Source organism: Nipponia nippon, unplaced genomic scaffold (genome assembly GCF_047370975.1).
Source record: "Nipponia nippon isolate SJK-2023a ecotype South Korea unplaced genomic scaffold, ASM4737097v1 scaffold_6, whole genome shotgun sequence".
NCBI classification, from domain to species: domain Eukaryota; kingdom Metazoa; phylum Chordata; class Aves; order Pelecaniformes; family Threskiornithidae; genus Nipponia; species Nipponia nippon.
Window position 1 is genome coordinate 66,309,021 of NW_028262380.1, and position 20,623 is coordinate 66,329,643.

A 20,623-nucleotide genomic window follows, 5' to 3' on the forward strand; every position below is an offset into this window, starting at 1 on the left:
TGATGGTTCTAGCCTCCAAATATTTAAACTGAAAAAAGATGAGGTATAACAGGTGGATGAATTCTGGTATACCTGGAAATCTGCAATGATGCTGCATGAGCAATATAATTTTATATTTATATAATGCCAAGAGAGTCATGTCATAGATAGACACGAGGACAAGGTCTTCTTTGAAAAGAACTTGCAATAGCATTCACTGATGATTCAGAAAGCACTTAAATAGTCGTGGTGATTTGGTACCGATGAGCATGTAAGTCTGTGTGCTAAAAATATTTGTTTTGGCTAAAAGTATGTCCTACAGCGTTAAGTGCAGCATCTGTATCATCCTTGTTTTCAGCTGGCTAAGATTGCGTTTCAGGATTTGTCAATCAGAATGCGTAATTACAAGTAACATTGTAGAGCAAATTTTGAGGCACAATCCAGATGCAAGTGAAGGCAGTATGCATTTTGAGACTGGAAACAGAGAAAGAGTTTGGATGCTGCTTTTTTGGCAGTATCCACCTTCAGGTGTCACTAAAACTATATGCATGAAATTGTCCGGAAGGATAAGGATATTTAGTGCTTCGTGATGTAATGCAGACCGTTAAGTTCCAGGAAAAACAATGCTGTATTTACAACTTGTGACTAATAGTTGATGTGGTAAAAGGAATTATATTCATATGGTAAATGAATACAACCTTAATGTGCACCATATGCATAGTGGTGGGATGATGTACTAATATATCACATTTATTTACCTTGTTTGGTTGCTGGGAAAAATAACCTTTCAGTTCGAAGTCTATATCATGTCAGACAGAACAGAGTAATGCAGAAGATGCAGTAATTTATAGCCTAGAATAAAATTACCAACTTAAATGTTGTACAAATTATTTTTTATAGAAAAAAATAATGATTTATACATTATTTTTATTTTAAAATACAATAATTCTGACTGGGGTTGGAAGTTATTTTGTCAGTGTTTCTGGATCTAAATTCTATTAAGACTAGCATCACAGAGAGAAACATTACTCCAATGAGGGCAAGAATACTATACGTAGTTATAATTATGGCCTGCTTCATTGAAAAAGTATCTGTTTTAAAACAGTTACTTTTAAAAAGACGGCTAATTTATGTGTGCTCTGAACTCGGTGTATGCCATCGGTATTCCCAGTTACATCGATACGTAAAGGTGGTAAGCATCTGTCTAGTGCAGTACGCTACTGGTGCATTGGCTTGAAATTAACTTCACAAAAGCCAACAAATAGCTAAAGCACAGACTTTTATACATGCTGTTATGGAACAGTATTATTTTGCAGTGATACATTTTTCTTATTTTAAACAAAAATAAATTATTTTAATACTTTAATAGCAAAAAAAAAAAAAAAAAAACCAAACTGCCGAATTGAGCTGAATTCTCATATGAAACCTCTCATCTCAGATTATTTTCTGCCCCAGGTATGAAATACTAGATCAGTTTCAACTGGTGGTCAGTTTCATCACGTTGTAAGATGTCTTTTGTCTTACAACAATTCCGCAGTAGGTGCTATTTCTGACGGAGATAATTGCTTGATGGGTTTTTTCCTCTTCTGTTGAGGTTTCTTGGTTTTTTTCTTGGACTCCCTAGGTAATGAAATAGTTATAACTATAAACCACAAGAGAGAAATATGAAGAAAATAGATTATTTTTATAGCATAAACAAAAAAAGCCCCTTCAAAAAGCTGTTTTAGAACATTCTCAAACAAAAATGACAGTGTTTTAAAACTTCAAAGCTGATATTTAAGTAGCAGTTTATGAAGTCGGGATGGTGCAAATATTAAAATATTAGTGTACACTGACCCTGAGTATTCACCTGCAGATACTTTCCAGGGGCTTCAAAAAGGTCTGTGTTGAGAGGGAGGAGTCCTGCTGAATGACTTCCAGGACTTCCAGCAGATGAATCCCCAACAAGGGCGAACTCGTTCCAGAAAGCTTCGCATTGCACATCATGTAGGAATTAAGAGGCTGGGCATTATTGACTTTTGAAATCTGGGTTGTAATATCCAATTCATGGAGGCCTGTTAAATCTTTTTCTTTACCGTGTTTATTTTGGAAACATAGTGAACCTGTTCTCTTGACACAATGTGTAGGAAAAATCTCATATTAGTAGTGAGTAAATGTTAGTCACTTGTTGCACAGTGTGACTGTGGGAAGGAGTACCTTAAGCCTTTCCTGTCTTGTATTTGCTGAAATTAATTCTACAAGATGAATCTAATATTTTTTTTTGTTTACCGGACAAATGTAACAGCGCTGTAGCATCTTCTGTGTTTTATGCTTTTAGATTTTGCTTCAGGATAGAATATGTTGTTCAAAGATATTGTTCCTTTTTCAGAAGATGTATGAGTGAAGTGTTTTTTGCAAAAACAAAACTTGCATCTAGGCATAAGGTTGTACTTTTTGTTGTAAGAAAAGACTGAACAGATGGGAAGTAGTTTGAAGGAATTAGATGAAATGCTGATGGAGTGTCACATGAAGAACCGGACAACAATGAAGTTCCCATATAATACGAAAAGATCACATTTTTACATGAAAATGCATATTTACAAAGGAAAGATTATTCAAACTGAAGTTTTCGGAATACTTCAGTAATATTTTGTGGTATCGCTTTAGTAAGATCTCGCAACCGTCAGAGAGGTAGCCTTCCTGCACCAGTGAAATGGCTTTTTAACCAGCTGGCTGTTATTTAAATGTTCACTGTGTGTGATCTATAAATAATGTTAATATACAGAGTTTATATAATAATTGGCAGTCATCACTTTGATGTAATTGAACTCTGAAACTTTCTATCTGATCAACATAGCAGCCTAGCAGCAAATCAGTTTTCTTGATTTACTTACATTTTGCTGAAAGCACTTTTGTCCAAATGTCATATATTCTGTGAGTACATTTGTACTTCTCAAATTGATTTCAAACCTTTTATTGTTTTCCTCGATTTTTATCATAGGAAGCAAACTCAAAATTGTGAAATTTGTAAAATTATTTTAGAAGACTTTTCTTACATATATAATTTGGTTTGGTTGATGTATCCTTCTGAGAAAGTACTCAATTGCTTATTTTCTCAAGAAGTAGGTAAAAGATAGTTAGATTTAGCTGGTGCTTCATTTAATTCGGATTTTATATTGACATAAAATCACGTAATTAATTTGCCATTTAAAAGTGCCCTACAGCCTCTGCAGTCATAGAATAATAATTTAGAAATGACTGTTTGGCTGTCTGTGCCTTATCATAATTAACTGTCTTCTCAGCATAAAACGTAAAACGGAGCATACTCAAATACTTTATATTTTAATGTGTTGCATAATATTATCGCACCCAGAAATAGTAGGAAGCGTATCTCATATTTCATTGTGAGATAAGTTTTTAGTCGATCTCTAGTTTGATCTCTTTTTAGGGAGAGATTTTTCTTTAAAGGAGTTCCTCTGTTTTGCTCAACTCTTACAGCTTAGTGCTGAAAATATAGAAAGTGGTCTTTTTAGGAATTTACTGATGGATTTAAAATGTCAGGATCCTGTTTTGTTTTGTAACATCACTGAAGCTGAAAAAAGAGCGGAGAAAGACCCAGCAATACATACCAATTTCTTGTTATCCAGTAAGGCGTATCTTCTTCTGGATGTCATTAAACTACAAGAAAGTTTTGCCTTTGCTATAATCCCGCTGTTCCTTTTTAAACGTAGTTTCCAAACGCCTAACATTTTTTCACTGAAATATTGCCATAAGCTGACGTGAGATCATGTGCTCTTCTTTTATCTTCTGAAGCTTGAATTTCATGATTTAAAATGTACTTTAGTCACTTAAGGAAGAGTGATATTTTATGCTATTTTCTATGGGAAAACAGCTTTGCAGAAATTATTTATTGGAATGTAGGAGAGTTCTTTTGAAATAATTTGAATGGTTACTGTAAAAGTAAAGTATTCTGTCCATTACTGGAAAATAACTTTATGTATACCTCCTGTGACTTAAATAAATCATTGACGACATTTGTTGCAATGTGAATGTGGCATTAAGATTCCTACAGCATTCCACTTCAAGTAGCAATCCGGCAATGGTATAGATATAGATAGATATCTATATAGATATAGATAGATATAAGGATATTATTATATACTATGCTGAGAAAAGCACATCTGTAAAACTCTTGTGTCTTGGTTATTAGTGCTAGGATTTGAACTATCTTTAATCTCATTTGACTTGTTCATCTTCCTTAAGGATCTCCATAAAGACGCACTGAGTATTCTTTTCAGCCCTTAGTTAGGGTTTGCATCAGTGGTCGTAAACCTGCTTAGCGGACAAAGACTCTTTTCCCTTTGAAGTCACTTCCCCAGCTTTTCAAAAGGTCTGCAAGCTGGTTCCCCTAAAACAATTTAGAAAAGTTTGAAGTGGTGCCCCTTAAACCAGCAACAAAATAAAATTTTCTCTTTGCATTATTGAAAACCATGACAATCTTCTGAAGCAATAACAATTTAAAAGCTTTTAAAGAAATCTGTTCTGCTCTACAACCAGCTTTTAAGTCGACCCCATTATTTGGAAAATCAGAGGCTTGGAAACCCCTAAAGACTTGACATTCTTATCAAAGGAGTCAGCCTGACTTCTCACAGGACTCCTCTTTTACAGTATTTATTCAAGTCCTAATTTCTTCAAAGATACTATTCAGATTAATTCTATTTCTTTTTTGCATTAAAGTGTTTCTTTAGAGCAAATGTAATTTAGTAAACAGTTGCTATAATTTATGAAACACTGATCCTGCCACCTGTAGGTTTATACTCTATTATGCTTGAAGTCAAGTCCAAATTCTAAAAAGACTGCGAGTGTTACTTATGTAATTTTACTTTTCTGCAGGCTGTGGTAAATACATATGCTCAGTTTCTACTTCTTCTTTTAAGAATCTTCTCTCCTCCAGTTTACGTGTATAGTTACCGACAGCCTAATGTAGGTGAAGCCTACAGTAATGTAGTTGCTGTAAGCAATAAGTTTACTATAAAGATTTTGTTTATCTGTACCTCCTAATAATTCATTCAGACATTGCTTCTTATAAGTCCTTCTAACTGCAACATCTTATATTCATTACCTCCACTACAACACTGTACATTTGAAGCTTCTCTGATTTCAAAAGTTTCATTAACATGTGTAGTACACAATTAGATTAATTCCTTGCTGATCTATGCAAGTATGTGCTACATGCAATTTCTGAAAGCAAAATAAAGCAATAAAGCCAGAATTCTAGAATTTTGCTAACGTTGCCAGCTCATTTAAAAGAAAACAAACTAACAAGAGCTTTAAATGCACAAAGCTGCCTCCTCTTTTATGGCTTGGGGACAACAGGGAGAAAGAACTGGGTCAACAAAATTAAATTGTTACTGGATAATAAGACTGTTATGGTTGCTGTTACATTTTCCCCTAAAACTGCAAATTTGTGGCTCGTCTACACAATGTTCATTTAGGAATCTTCTGAGGTGCCTGCCCCATGTTTAGGTGAGGGAAGTTCAATAGAGCAAACTTTCTCTGCAAGGTTTGTGAGGGTGCGCAGGATCAGCCGCCTGAGAAGTACCTAGAGGTCATTAAGTCTACCCTTATGCTTCCAATTTGTTGGGAGTTCTTCCCTTGCTCCTGAACTGTCTGCCATACTTCCTGGGCTTGAGTGTGTTTTGCCAAACGTTATACGGAACAAAAGCAGTAGCTTTTAATGATTATTTATTGAGACATTAGGGACAATCTCTTCGGAGCAAGTTGCTCCAGAGCATTTTCACATTTAAAATGCTGATAACATACGTGTGTGTGTGTATGCACACATACATGTTTAGTGTATATGCGTATATCTAAGAAGAAACAGATTTATTTACTTTTCAATATTTTGTATTGTGGATATAAATTATAGATTATAACAGTATTGCACAATAAATCCAATTTTGAAAGGTCAAAATCCTTGATTTGATACTTTGTCATAGATCATGACCTTTTCTTAAAAGCCGTTTGAATGTGGCAGCTACACGGACACTCTGGGAGGTGTTGCAAGTGGTCTGAGTAAAAATATAAAATACTGAGAGTAAGCTAAGCTTTTATTAATGCAAGCCCAGATCTACACTTCTTTTCCACAGAAGTCTCTCACTGTACACGTGCAGGGTCTCGGTAGCTGCCTGTTTTGATAGATTTCCGTAATTTCTAATAAGAGCCAGTACCAGTATTGCTGGTACTGTTGAGGCTCTACATGGACAAACTAGTGACATTATTTGAAAAGTTACAACCCCGCATATAATTTGAATGTTGCTACCTTAGTAGCCAATGGAGTCAGTTGGCCCTGTTATTACTCTGTCTCTGCAAAACCACCTCCTGTTTTTGAAGTAAAAAAAGTTTGATTTTACCACTGCTTTACTGCCTTCTTGATATCTCGCATATCATCGTTTACTGTGAAGTGATATTATTCCCTGCTGCTTAAAAACTCATCTAATCCTTTTTGAAACTACGTGATAACATTGCCCAAGATACATTCTTTAGAGTTGAAACGCTTTGTAAAATGGTATGAATGAACTAATTATATGGTAATACAAAAATAACATTGCGATTTCCTGTTACCAGAGTAAAAGAAAATCAGTCAATGGGTGTTTTACTTTGTCTTTGAGCACTGTAGGTGTCTCCTCTCAGTACCTGTCATAGTGACACTTGTGTTTCTTACGCTGTTATAGGAAAAGATAGTAATTGACTGTGGTCTCTTCCTCTACCAAAAAAAAATAGAGGGGGAGATGGAGGGAGGGGAAAACGCAAATCTGTATGCTCCAACTTCTGTTTCTTTTTACTACACACCTGACTTCTACATTAATGTGCGTTAGGAAATGTGCAGGCTGAATTCCTGTAGTATGCTGCTGCTGTGCTATGTAGATAGGAGTACTGAACCACTATATGCAAACAGTAGATAGAAGTGATTTGTAGGGAACATGAACTCAAAGAGCAAGGAAACTGAAGACGCTTCAGTGATTGAAAGCAGTGATTTTGGAAATAGATTGTAACACAGGATTGCTTTTATTGTTTTTTCATTGAAGGTGATTTTGCAACTCCTCGAGCTATTTTGACAGGACATGACTATGAGATCACCTGTGCTACCATTTGTGCTGAACTTGGCCTGGTAATAAGTGGTTCAAAAGGTAAGGTAGCTGTTGCCATTTCTTTCTGTTCATGAAGCTATAATCCTAATGCAAAAAGGAATATAGTGTCAGGTGGCAGAATTTATTAACTTTATGGTGGTTTTATTTCTAACCTTTTTTTGGTTGTTGTGGAATTTGAAACCTCTTTTTAAAACTGAGGATTATTCTGACATTTACAAGAGGCAACCACATCAGTTTCCCTGCTATAGCCTACTGATTGCTGTTTCTTTTTGTTTGTTTATCCAGTGTAATTGCATATAGCTTACAGTGGGATACAGCTCTTGACTGCCAGGATGGTGAAGAATGTTATGGATAACTTCTCAGAAAGGGAAGCAAAAATTAGTTTCAGGAGAAAGAGGATGTGCTGTCTTGTTTGTTTGATGAAGGGTATATATAAGCTACCAACTAAAATTTGTAGTAATTCTGTTCAGGCTCTTTGAGCTTAGCTGCAAAACCTGTAATGTGTCCAATTTGTGTTCTCAAAGACCTGCTTTTGGCAGGCAAATTGTAAAGAATGGTGTTGATTCCATGGACGTTGTTTATCGTTTTCCTATTTGCTGGTTCACACTTATTTTTAAACTGGAAATGTCTTAGAATTAGGATCTTTCTGCTTTAGTGTTTCCAAAGTAAGGGAGACTTTTTCAAAGTGGGGTGTACTCACCATATGCACCTGTGTGTGTTTGTTTTCTGCATGTGAACACTTGTGGCTTACATGCAAATCAGGTATTTGTCCAAATATGTTAGAAAGCAAATATTTAGTGGATCACATGCGGGTTAAAATCTTAATATGAGAATATACACTTTTAGAATACCTACATATGTAAATCCATTACACGTAACCTCTCTGTGTCTTCATATTTTGAAAATTTCATTTTACGATTCAGTATACTTATTTTTGTGCTCTCAAAATTAACTACTACCAGTTTTAAAAGAAAATCCTCAACAGAAAATCTGTTAGGTCTCTAACTAGTTTTGATAGGTGCTCTATAATACCTTAATACAAAGCTCTTAAGGGATAAGCTGCTTATTTTACTCTCTGGCACCCTTAAAGTCATAGACTGTCCACTTAAACATGGTAAAAATCATTATAATGTATTATGACTTCTACTTAGGTAATCACTATTATTACTTACTATTTGATATATGATGTCTTTAAATGAGCATGTAAATCAATAACTAGAGATTTTATTCTGTCTCATTAGAAGGACCATGTCTCATACATTCTATGAATGGAGATCTACTGAGGACATTAGAAGGTCCTGAAAACTGCCTGAGACCAAAACTTATTCAAGCTTCAAGAGAAGGCCACTGTGTCATATATTATGAAAATGGCCTCTTCTGTGTATTCAGTGTGAATGGGAGACTTCAAGCCACCATGGAAACAGATGACAAGATAAAGGTGAGTGTACTCAAATGTGTGCTAGGGGCTGTCAGTTCCAGTATCAGGAAAAGCTATCAATGTCAGAGTTATGTGGAGACTCTTTCTATAGCCAGGCCATAGAAATATATGGTATTAGACCGTAATAGCAGCATTCTGAAAAAACGGTATTTAAGGGGACCATGTACTCCTAATAGTACTGGTTTTAATTTTAAAATAACTCTGTTCTATAGTAAGGAATATCCTGTAGGCATTTCCTTGAACTGAAAAATACAAATATTACTAATTGTGACCAGGAGAAGCCAGGCTACTTCTTTACTTTTAACTCTGAAGGCAGGAGGTCATTGGACATGCTGTATTGGATGTTGGGTTTCCCTTTTTTGGCATCTCTGTCTACATTCCTTCATCTTAACTTAAGATAGCATGTGTTGTGCTGAGCTTCAGGAAGTTTATAGGCATATGTCTATATTTCAACTCTTTAGCCCTTTGGCATTTGCTGAGCAGGCAGCTAGGTTCTACGTCTTCAGCTGCAAGAGACATGGAGCAAGTCCAAAACTATGCAGGAGGCATTTTAAGCTTATGGTTTTATGGAAATTATTTGATAATACAAAATGCAGGTCTTTTGACAGTTCCTATGAAATAGTACCTACGAAGCAGAGCAGAACCTTCCAGCTATACTGCAGTGAACCAGAAATGTCAAAAGAATACTTTCCTTGAATTAAAAATATTCCCACTTTTTCCTTGAATGAGAAAGAAAGGAAAGGGAGGGGAAAAAAAATGAACACGCATTACCAAGTCTAGTAGAAAGTTACAGAATGCAGCAGAGACATGAAGCAAGATCGCATTGCTGGGTCAGCGTTCAGGCTACCTGAATTGTCTGAAGTTATGGTCTCTGTGCCAGTAGTTGTGGTCTGAGAGGCACAGAATCACAGAATGGTTGAGATTGGAAGGGACCTCTGAAGACCATGCGGTCCAGCCACCCTGCTCAAGCAGAGCCATCTAGAGCCAGTTGCCCAGGACCATGTCCAGACTGCTTTTGAATATCTCCAAGGATGGAGATTGTACAGCCTCTCTGGACAACCTTTGCCAGTGCTCGGTCATCCTCACAGTAAAGAAGTGTTTCCTATATAAAACTATTTAACTATTTAACATCAGCAAGAGGAGACCGTTGTTGTTGTAAGCATATAGCAGTACTACACCTCCAAGCTGACTTTCATAATCTGATGGAAAAGCCCAGCTGCTGGGATGTCCAATGTTCTCTTGAGTTGAAAACTCAAAAATTTTTCCTTTATTTGGATTAGGTGTTTCAGAAAGAAAAGGCCTCTTCGCCCTTATGTTCATTTTACAGAATTACTGAAATTCTTTCAGATGTTGTGCAAAATTGTGAGCATTTTAAAATTTGCACCTGTTCTTCTCTTGACTCTATTCATATTAATTCTTAAGATGGAAGAATACGTCAATATATTTGAAAGCATTTTGATCTGCATCATTTGCATTTTATAACTTCCATTGAACTGTGAATGCTCCATTACCACTGAAGTGTCCAGTGTAGTTTAGTGTATTCCACTTAAAACCTTCTAAAACTCTGCTGCGTACTATTAATCCAACATGTTAATGTTAATCCAGCATCCCTGTGTTTTCAAAATGTCAGATACGTTGATGGTGGAATACGCAGAAATAACTGTGTAGGTCTCTTCTCCACAGAGAGAGTGCTGTCTGTAGGGGTGAGAGGGCATTTGAACATTGGATGCTGTGGCAGCCACAAGTGCGGATTTCAGGCTGGGGAAATGAAGGAGGAATGCGTCCGTTTCTGTCCCAAGCCATTTTTCCAAATTAATGTAGATTCTTGCTTCAATTTTTAATCTTTCTTCAATTCTCTGAAATTGCACCTTCGGCTGTCCTTGTACAAATGCTTTCGAGATTTTCAGCCTACCCTTCATCCCAGTTCTTTCCATAAAGCAAGTACATATCACAGTGTTTTCTCTTTGTACAATAATAACGTTGATAATCTGTCACTTTCAGTTGTGATTATGTTGTCAGCTAGGCCAGCAAATCTGTAAAATATCTAGAAGTCCCTTGCCGGCTAAAACAATTTCTGTAGTGTTTCAGTCAGTACCCACAGCTTGAGGAATGTTGCTGGAGGCAATGGAAGTTCCGCTCTCTGTGGGCCAGAATTACATATGTACAGGGGTTTGGGTTTTATTTTGTTTTGTTTTGTTTTCTTTCTCTCCCAGTGGTCCCAGTTGGGCTTTACGCTTAAACAATCTACAGCGTCTTTCCCAGGGCTTCTGCAGTATATCATGTTAGTGGCAAGTGGCAACTGCATGATTAAAGTAGGGCATTTAAAATGAATAGTACCTACCTACGGGCTGTGCTGACAACCACTTTTCGTTGGTTTTTGCTCGAGGAGGATAGAAAAGGGAAGGAAAAGGTCCTAAGTGTTGAATCTGTAATGTAAAATCCTAGTTTCTCTTTTCCTGTGTCATTATGGGCCTGTATTTCCGAATGTTATTGGCAAAACTAGGAGTTTTCCATAGTGATGTTTGGAACAACATTCTGATCTTCTTTCTTGTATTCTTGTGCTAGAGAACTGCTAGCAAATTTCAGACGCTCTGGGGAAATTCAAAGTCTAATCAATGCCTTCCACCTGTTTTTGTTTTAAATACTGTATTGCTCAGTGGAGCTTAGGCATATCGCAGTACATCCACCGTGTAATGTTTAGATATCTTAATGAATAACTTAACTCTAAATAGTCTGCTTGTTCTGAGAAGTAAAGTTATTTTACCCTAAACAAAGACTGTATGCTGTTTCACCCAGAGGAACCAATTTATTTTCTTTTCCTGAGTCTGTTTTGAAATGTGGAAGTGCCCACAAGACTCCTGCTGCTGTAAGCCAGGGCTGTCACAGTGTCAGCTCTGCCTTTTACAAAGCACTGCCTTTCAAAAATCTGAGATGTTAAAAGGGATTTGTGCAAAGTTTTGAGACTTTCCAAGGAAATACAAGTCAGAAACGCAGCTTTTAGAACATAGATGAAATTGTGCGCTTTGGGGATTATTTGAGAGTCTGAAGCTCATGTTGTGAGAAAGATTAGTTGCAGAGTTGTTTCATACCTAGCAGAACCGTAGATAAACTACGCTGGGGAAAAGCAGAACAGTAAAATTGATTCATGTCGTCTTCTATACCAGTTGGAGTACTTGGGAGTAAAAGCATCCTTTCGTTTGTTAAATCTTGAAGGGCATGTCATGCAACTGAAATGTTGACAGGGTGACCTTTTCTTCCATTCATTCCTTCATTCATATATATACATATATAGGCAAGTGGCTGAGAAATGTATTAATAAACAATAAAAGTAAATAAATCAACATCTTGTCTTCATGACAAGCCAACGAGTTAGTAAAATTGCATAGGTATTAGTAAGGGCAAAGCCTATACTTTATTTAATCAAATGATCACAAAAACCACTGCCTTTTGCAGGTAGTGGAAGAGTTAAAGATTAATGGCTTTAATTTGCCTTTTAATATAGCATTTCTTCAGTAAAAGCCTCAAGTATAAAATTCAAGTGAACCATAACCATAAGGTTAATGGATTTTCATCAGCTGAATTTTATAAGTGTAGCAAATAATTATTTGTCACGGTCTTCATTGCAATTTGAAAATACCCTTAGGAGACTGCCATTGCTATGGAGAAGAAAACCACCCCATATTGATTTTTGCTTCTAATGAATAATCTTTTTAATAATTGTGTGTGGTATGTTACACCTCATGATCATCGACTCAGTGCATGCGAGTTCCAGATAATTTTCACGGTCTTATCTCAGTTTGTTTTCTACCCCTTTCTTACCGAGTTACTATACTCTCCTAAGAGGGTCTCTAAATGGGTTTTCAAGCTCCTTGGGGCTGTGTTTTGGGAGGTGCTTAGCATATTTTTGTAGGCTGGCAGAAACAATCACAGAAGCAATTTATGGTTGGAACATTTGTTTTTTCGGGGGAGAAGCTTCAGCTCAGAATACTCAAGTCTAACCTTGGTTAGTATTCATTTCCATACTTAGATATGGTTGGAAAAAAACTCCACATATTCTGCTTTATTGTGTCTAAATTTACACGTGTGTGTTGTCATCGTAATTCAAAACACAGCTGGAATAGGTTTATCATCTGTTCTTTTTTCAGTGTTATAATATTTTGTTTACAGTATATGTTTGTATTTCACTTACATTCATTTCAAAGTTATTGTGTGAAATAAAATTTTAGCAATGTGATTCATTCTGATTACTTAGGAGTTGTTGCAGTAAACACCCAAAATTTATAATATAGAAACTCTATCTTAATGTAAGTGTTGCACATCATATTCTCAAAGGATATATTTGGCATCATAGTAATACAGTACAAAAATACAAAAAATACAGATGTGCAATATGTCTGACTTCAATTATTGCTGTTCATGAAGCAGTATCTACGTACACTGTGCATTTTTGGTTTCTAGGCTTGTCAGAAGTCTGTATAAACACTTTAATGTTGCATGAACGTAACATTTTTGTGGTTTAGTTTCTCTCGTTTTTGTGGTGTGTATAAATTCTGTATATTAAAAAACCCAACAAATTCCTTTTCCTGAGGAATTTAAAATCACAGTATGTTACAAGTTTCGCATATTGAAAAACTGTAGAAGCAGAGATTGCAAGTGCCAAAATACTTGCAGACTTCAGTAGAGAGAGAGAGGTTTGCAAGATCCTGTCTTCGGTTCTTTCTACTGTTTCCTAAATTTAAATCTTTGAGCTGGAATTTTGCTTGTAGACTATCATCTTGAGGCAATTTCCTTGCCTTCCACTTAGTTAAAGTGGATCAATCTATTTGTAGAACGTGTGTGTTTGGAATTTAAAAGCCATTGCTCTGAATATCCTCCATTCTTACATTGTTCTACTGAAAAGTTTTGTGGCTCCCTGCTGTGGGTCAGGAAGCTGAAATTTATCACGATTTAGTCCTGGTGTGAAGGATGTGTGTTTTGTTGAAAAGCTGCCCAAATTTCGCTGATTCACAAATCTCAGGTTAAATGCATTCAGTAGATAACGCTTTGCATCTACATTCTGTACTGAACATCTGTAGCCCAGGGATGCAGAGTTTTCCCCTGCAACCAATCATCCCCTACAGTGAGGTGCACAAAAATGCCATGGCAAGAAATGTGATGAGGTGATCCTGGATGAGGAAGGGGAAGGACTGATAGGGAAGCAGAGAAAGAAGAGCAGAATCGAGGACAGAACCAAGGACAGAATGAGAGACATTTGCAAGAGCAACAGGAACAGAGAAGTGGAGATGGGAATGTAGAAACTTGACAGAGACTGGGAAGAAGAGGCAGAAAGGAGCGAAGGAAAAATGGGAATTGGAAGTAGGAGCAATGGAGTGAAGGATTAGGTAGGATCAGGAGTTTAATACTAGATAATAGTGCTTTGTAGTAGCAAAGTTCCTTCATTTCCTTTTGATAACAGCAAATCATCCAGCACACAACCAGCAAAGTTGTTTCTCACCGTTCTGTGTGCTCAGATGAAGAGGATGATAGGCTGCTTCTGTGCCGAGTATTGCGCACAGAAGTAAAAGTAGAGAGCAGAGAAGGGAAAAAGCAGAGTCAAGCTGGGGAGCAGAAGTCAGAAAAAGGACTGAGAAGAGGCATCTGGAAACAGGAGGAGAGAGTATAGAAAAAGGTTTGGGCTTACAGGAGTTATTAATAATGGTCCAAACTGTAGTTTTAAGGGTCTTGGTCTCACCGGTAGCTCATGCTGATGGCATTCCACGTGACAGAATTCATTCAACTTCTTGGGTTTTTTTTGGGTTGGTTTTTGTTTGTTTGTTTGTTTGTTTGTTTTTTAGAAAACCATACAAACCCTTCACTTTTCCCAGATAACTGGAGGATGAGGCTATAAAATCAGGGCCTGGTATTTGTCTACTGCTTAAGTTTCTTTTCTGCACAGCAGCAGGACCGGGTCTTCCTTTCAGAAGGAGTTTTATACTCTTCAGGGTTACTGTAGTAGTAATTGCTAAGACCCCTGTTGAAAAGATGTGTAAGATCTTGGTATTGCTGTGAGAAAAGGCAGTAACAGGGTCTTCCAGGGATTGGTGTTGGGAACTAGTTTTATTCAATGTTTTCCGAGGTGGGGAATGCTGAAGGTCTACAGAGTGATGAAGGCAACGGATGAGGTGAATGCAGAACTGTTACTCAGGAAATAGCACAATATGAGACCTATGGGGTACCCATTGAAACTAGCAGGATCACTTCAGAACAGATGAAACTATTTTACACTGTAATGAACTTGTGCCAATTTTTTTATTCTTCCCTACAGAAGGCATCAGCAGGCTCAAAAAGAGATTAAAAAATTCATGGGCAGCACGTCCATAAATAGATACTAAAGGGAATGGACAGAGAGATTCTTTCCGATATTCCTGATCCAGTGGTTGTGGGTGCTGGGGAGCAGAGGGGAAGGGACTATAGAGTGGCGAGCCTTACAGCATCTCCTGCTGCCGCTGTTGGCGATCCAGCACTGGGCTAGATGGATCATGGTCTGTCTGACCCCATAGAGTATCACCTATTTTAATAACATTTCAATTTCAGTTCTCATAAACCACATTTTGGCTTATTTGAACTGGCAAAATCCCTCTTTAAGAAGTATTTCTTATGCTTCCAGTCATCTTAGTATCTGATAGTATCATCTAGTATAGTCATCAGGTAACTGAGGAAAGTTGCTGTTCTTCCAGGTACTCAGTATGTATCATGATTTTTCCAACAGCACAGAAGAAACATCAAAATATATTGAAGACTTCTGTTTCAATAAGTCTTCACTGTGAAAACCAATGATATCCAGTCTTTCTCCATGATCCTGATCCCAAATAAAGATTTCAAATGTAGTTTTGCTGTCAGTCCCCGTGATCCATGCAAAATCAGGGTATAAGCCACTGAATTTGTCACAGGCAGTATCAGAACAGATGATGAAAGGAAGCACAGTCTCTATTAAGAGAGGTGGATCATTATCTTGTTAATCCAGAGGAATCCAAAAACACTGGTCTAAATTAATTCTAGTAATTTGTATAACATTTCAGTTCCCTCCATCATTCAGCCCTTTGCCAGAGAGAAAAGGAGGGTAACTTCTGCTAGGGTAGTATTAAAGACTCTTGGGGAAATGTCTGGTACTATAGTTTAATGCCAGTGCTGCTGGATCTTGTAAATCTAGCTAACTAGAAGAGTAAATGTCTTTAGCTGACCTCATGGTAGATCTTTGGAATATGGAGTAAATCACAGGTGAGGTAAAACTGAACTAGTGACATCTAATGTATTAAAGAGACTTGTGGAGAATAACATTAATTCTGTTGCTGGGTAGAATAACGTAACAATAATGTTGCTTCCCAAAAGCTTGTATTGATATCAAGTCTCCCTGGACATTCAGCTGTCGGTATGAAACTTTTTATGAAAGTAAAAGGCGGGGAATAAGAGCAGCACATATTTATCTGACAAATATCTGTGTGATTTCCCCTTAGGCAATTCAGCTGAGTCGAGATGGACAGTATCTGCTCACAGGTGGAGACAATGGAGTTGTCATGGTGTGGCAGATGTGGGACCTCAAGCAGCTTTTTGCTTACCCAGGGTGTGATGCTGGAATCCGATCCATGGCCCTGTCGTATGACCAAAGGTTAGAGCAAAGTCTGGTCTTCACAAGAATTTCAGAGAATATATACTTACAATTCAATTGTATTCTTGTTTGTCTTCTGATTTTGATTTTCTGTGGATCACAGATCCTGGTGATTATCTTGAGAATTCTGTGCTTGCTTAAGTTTCTTTCTAACTTGTCATATTTAGGGCAGATAATCTTTTTCAGGATTTCAGCTCTTGGGGGAATGAAGAGCGATTCAAGAAATGTTACTTTGGCAGACTTTCAAGATAGGTTGAGTTATTGGCCTGTGCCAATGTACAGTGTGGGTCACATGGAGGTGGAAGGTTACATGTGTGCTTTTCATGTTTCTTCTTTCACTTACAACACAAATCACAGGAATTCCTAATTCCAGACCTTTATGTTAAAAATAGAACAGTTAGAATAGTTGCAGAATAAGATTCCTTCCACACGTTCATATTTTGCTAAAGCAAATATTGATTTTCATTTCCAGAAAAGTTATTTTGTCCACATAAAGCATGACCCTCCTTGAAGGTTCCTTCTACTGAAGGCAATCAGTTAATATTTTTACTGCATTTTTACATTACACTTTCCAATGCAGCTGTACTTAAAAGTCCTTCTGTGTTTTTATCACAAAAGTATTGTTTGTTTGTAAGATGGATGTTTACCATTTCATTTGTACACTTTTAGCTTGCAGGCTAGAATTTTGTTTGCTTTGGTGTATTTGCTTAGTGGAGTTCCTGGGTACTTTTCAAGCAGATTTGGCTCCTAAATCCCTTAGGAGTGTCTACATTGTGCAGTAAAGCATATTGCTGAGACTCTTAACCTCCCACTTACTGAAGTCCATACCGAATGTCTTAATATTTTTTACGTGGACTACATTTCTAAAACTTACATACAATGAACTTAAAAAAATCCAAGCCAGCAAAATCTGTGGACTTAAGTCAAACTTCAACTTCTCGTTAGGCATAGAGATTATAGGCATTTGGGAAGAAACAGTTTTCCATTAAAAAGCCCCTGGTGTTAAAAATGTTTCAAAAGCCGGAGTTACAGCTGGTGAATTTTAGACTTCTGAAATGTATAAAATTTTGCATTTAGACAATCTTTAAACTGTAATTAATGGCATGCCAATATAATCTTCACATGTCAATAAACTGAAATTTAATATGGACATCTATAAATTGATCCATGTGCTCAAGTTAGGAATCTATTCGCTTTGGGTTTGAAGACACAGAAACTCCGAAGAGATTTACTCAGAGTATTTTACTGAGTAATTATTCAGTGATTACAGGTAATTACTCGGAGTAATTTATTTGGTATGCATGAATGTGTGTGTTTGAGTGATAGTGTGTAAAAAGACATTTTAACCTAATACAAAAACAATCAAAATGGTGCTCTTGAAATGAAATGGTGTGCTACTATCAAAATGCAATGTTATGATGATCTCCTATTTAGTCTCTGTTTTGAAGGAAAAATCACAGCTTTTTACTCTGAATAATTTTTTTTAATTCTGAGGCTTTTTTCCTAAAATGCCAGAATTTTAGACACCTTCATCCTTTTGATTTTCATAAAACTTTAATATGAGACAGTAGAAAAGACGATACAGAAACTCTTGTAATTGTGTGCTATGTCAGGGTCATGGCTTTGCAAACAGATCTAAATGATCTCGAGTAGTAGGCCAAGGGTAAGGAATTCAGAAAGAAAGAGTGCCTCAGTGGGAAAGCACAGTGATTGCTTTCAGGAACTTCCAAAACAATCAAAGCCTTCAAATTCCTTTCAAACCCAAACACGAACGTTTCCAACTGAAGTCCCGTGCCCACATCCAATTCCTTCATGGAGATCATGTGCTTAAATGGGGGAGGCGAAACTGAACTGCACACTTCTCCTAGCCTTCCTTCACTTTGCTGCTTCACCAGGGCTTCATCCCACTCCAGTACCCCCCCAAAAACCAACCAAGCAAGCCAAGAAATAATCCCAGGAAGTCTGAAGCGGGCTTGCAGGACAGCGGTGCTGGTAAACAATTCTGTGGTCTAACTCTCAATGGTAGCTTCAGGCCAACCATACAAACCGTTGCATGGTGTCTTGTACGTTTTCTGATTCATAAATCTGTCAGAGCTGGTGCAGATGGCAGTTTTATTCAAATCCAGCTTGCTGGAGCCCTTGGAAGCCCAGGATGGGAACCCCTAAAAGCCTGACTCTTCTGGTATGTGGAGCACTTCCAGCTCCAGCTGTCTTCAGTGGAAGGTGGTCATTGCCTCGGGTTCTTGTGTACCTCCTCGGTGTGTTGACTCGTACATCTGAACGGGGAGGTGGTTCACTAACGAATATGGTCTTGTGCTTTCCTTAGGTGTATAATGACTGGCATGGCATCTGGGAGCATAGTGGTTTTCTACAATGATTTCAATCGTTGGCACCACGAGTATCAAACCAGATACTGATCTTCACAGAGACCAAGATTAGCACTGATGTGGGCAGCTGCTGTCAGAAGGAAACTGAACACAGCACGCCTCCCTTGGTGTCTTGCCACAACATTGTTCCCTATAAATAGCTATATTACATCTGAATGTAACTTAAATTTGCTGGAAGAAGCAACCTATTTTTTAAAGTTAATTGCTATTTTTGTAGACCTTGCTTGACTTTTTTGGGGGAAGGGCAAAGAAGCAGAAACATGGCTGCTGGGTTCTGTAGTTAAAAATCTATATTTTTAGTCATAATGAGAAGTCTATTTTGATCCCTGTATGTAAAAGAAACCTAAAGTAAGGATGGTTAAAACTCACATTCTAGCTGTATTATGAAGAAATAGATTTTCCATCTGAAGCTTTATCTATAACCTTGAGGAATATATGATTTTAAGATAATGGACATGAAATACGATCTTCGGGGAATTTTAATCTGTGCTATCTGTACCACACTTTGTCTCGTACTTTTCCAAATGATTGTACTACATCAGCACTGAAGTTTTGGGAATCAATAGTAATATTTAAATTATGGTTAACGTAATTTTAAACTTTGCAAATCGTTTCCATCAACGTTACTATTCAAGCATGTTTCTAGGCTTAGACAATTAGTTCTTTTTTAGTTGTATGTTTTGTGCAGTTAAGAGAGAGAGGAATTGGGAACGGAGCTTGTGTTACATCAAGTGTGAATCCTTCTAGTTTCTACCTGGCACCTCCTTCAAAGCACACCAAAATGTGGATTGTTCCCCAAAATCAGAATGGTCATTTCGAAGACTTTAAACTCACGTTAGAAACCCACAGAGGCAGGTATTTTTTTAATAGGTGCAAGTACCAAAGCACACTTCTGCTGATTGACTGTGAAAGCACTAAAAAGGCAGGTGTTTGCTGGTGCACGGCCTCCATACAGCAGCAGAAGCACCAGACTTGCAGGCAGCTTTCTTTTCTTTCCCACAACCAGCCCCTGCAATACTGTAGCACATGCCATATTCCTTTTCTGCGTATAGCAACAATATCTTTTCTATTCTGCTGTCACCAAATCCAGTCAGATCCTGCCCAATCGTATTAAATTATCTCCTCCTTTTAGGAAATGAAAAATAATTTATACTAAGGAACAATAAGTTATTTTGGTGTTGCACAAATCTACTTTTCTACAAGATTGCTGTGCAGAACTCTGTGAAAATATTTGTGAAAAGAACTGTTATTGTTTTGTAAGTCTGTATTGCATAAAAATCTTCTTTGTATGTTGTGAGCTATATGAGTTGAAATTTACATTCCATATCTGTATCGATACATGCATTTCTCTAGCTGCCTACTAGAGCAGTTCCTGGTTTTTCTAAGCGTTTAACTACTATCTCTTTCAGTAAAGATTTGGAATATGAAAATTCAGTTTGAGTGAAGAAATTAAATAAAATTACATTTGTAATTGAGAGCTTCAGTGGAGTACTGGGTTCTTATGATTCAGTGTATATTCACAAGAGAGGAAAGAGGAGCTATGGCTAGTGCATTTAAAGTACTCTTGGTGTTTATGCAACGGTGACTTAAGTTTTCTGTGCTTTTGACATTTCTATACTGATATGGTTATGCTGATACCAGTAGAGTTACATTTTTGTTTTGTGTAGCAGAAGGATGATCTGATGAAGCGAAGGCTGTCATGTCTGTGGTATATTGAGCAGTAACATTCGTTATGCAAACCTTGTACTTCACACTTCCTTAAGTTCAACAGCATTCATAGCCTTACATCAGAAGATTTTGAGGGGAAATTGGTACGCTCTTGAAGTGCAATTTGCATTTTTCTCAAGCCAGGGGTGGGTTTCCTATGCTAGGTGGAGGGGAAAAGAAAACAACCAACCGAAGGTGTATTTTGCCAAATGGAAATCCTGAAAGTCTTCTCTTTGTGATCTGCTGACTTAGGAAACACTTTGTTATCGACAGAAGTAATAGTTTCTGATCCTAGAGCCAAAATATTTCACGGGGAGTTGATTTGGTGGATTGCTTG

At 37.2% G+C, this 20,623-nt stretch overlaps 1 protein-coding gene across 5 annotated transcripts in view; it reads left to right on the forward strand.

The window, feature by feature from the left end:
* LRBA (LPS responsive beige-like anchor protein) overlaps positions 1-20,054 on the forward strand; it is a 415,388-nt gene extending 395,334 nt beyond the window's left edge. For all 5 annotated transcript variants that reach the window (XM_087736323.1, XM_087736322.1, XM_087736324.1 and 2 more), the window contains 4 exons: positions 7,047-7,148; positions 8,351-8,547; positions 16,041-16,192; positions 18,519-20,054. In XM_087736323.1, the coding sequence (XP_087592449.1) occupies positions 7,047-7,148; positions 8,351-8,547; positions 16,041-16,192; positions 18,519-18,609 (542 nt within the window). In that variant the 3' untranslated portion in view covers positions 18,610-20,054. The remainder of the gene's footprint in view (positions 1-7,046; positions 7,149-8,350; positions 8,548-16,040; positions 16,193-18,518) is intronic.
* Positions 20,055-20,623: the final 569 nt, after the last annotated feature.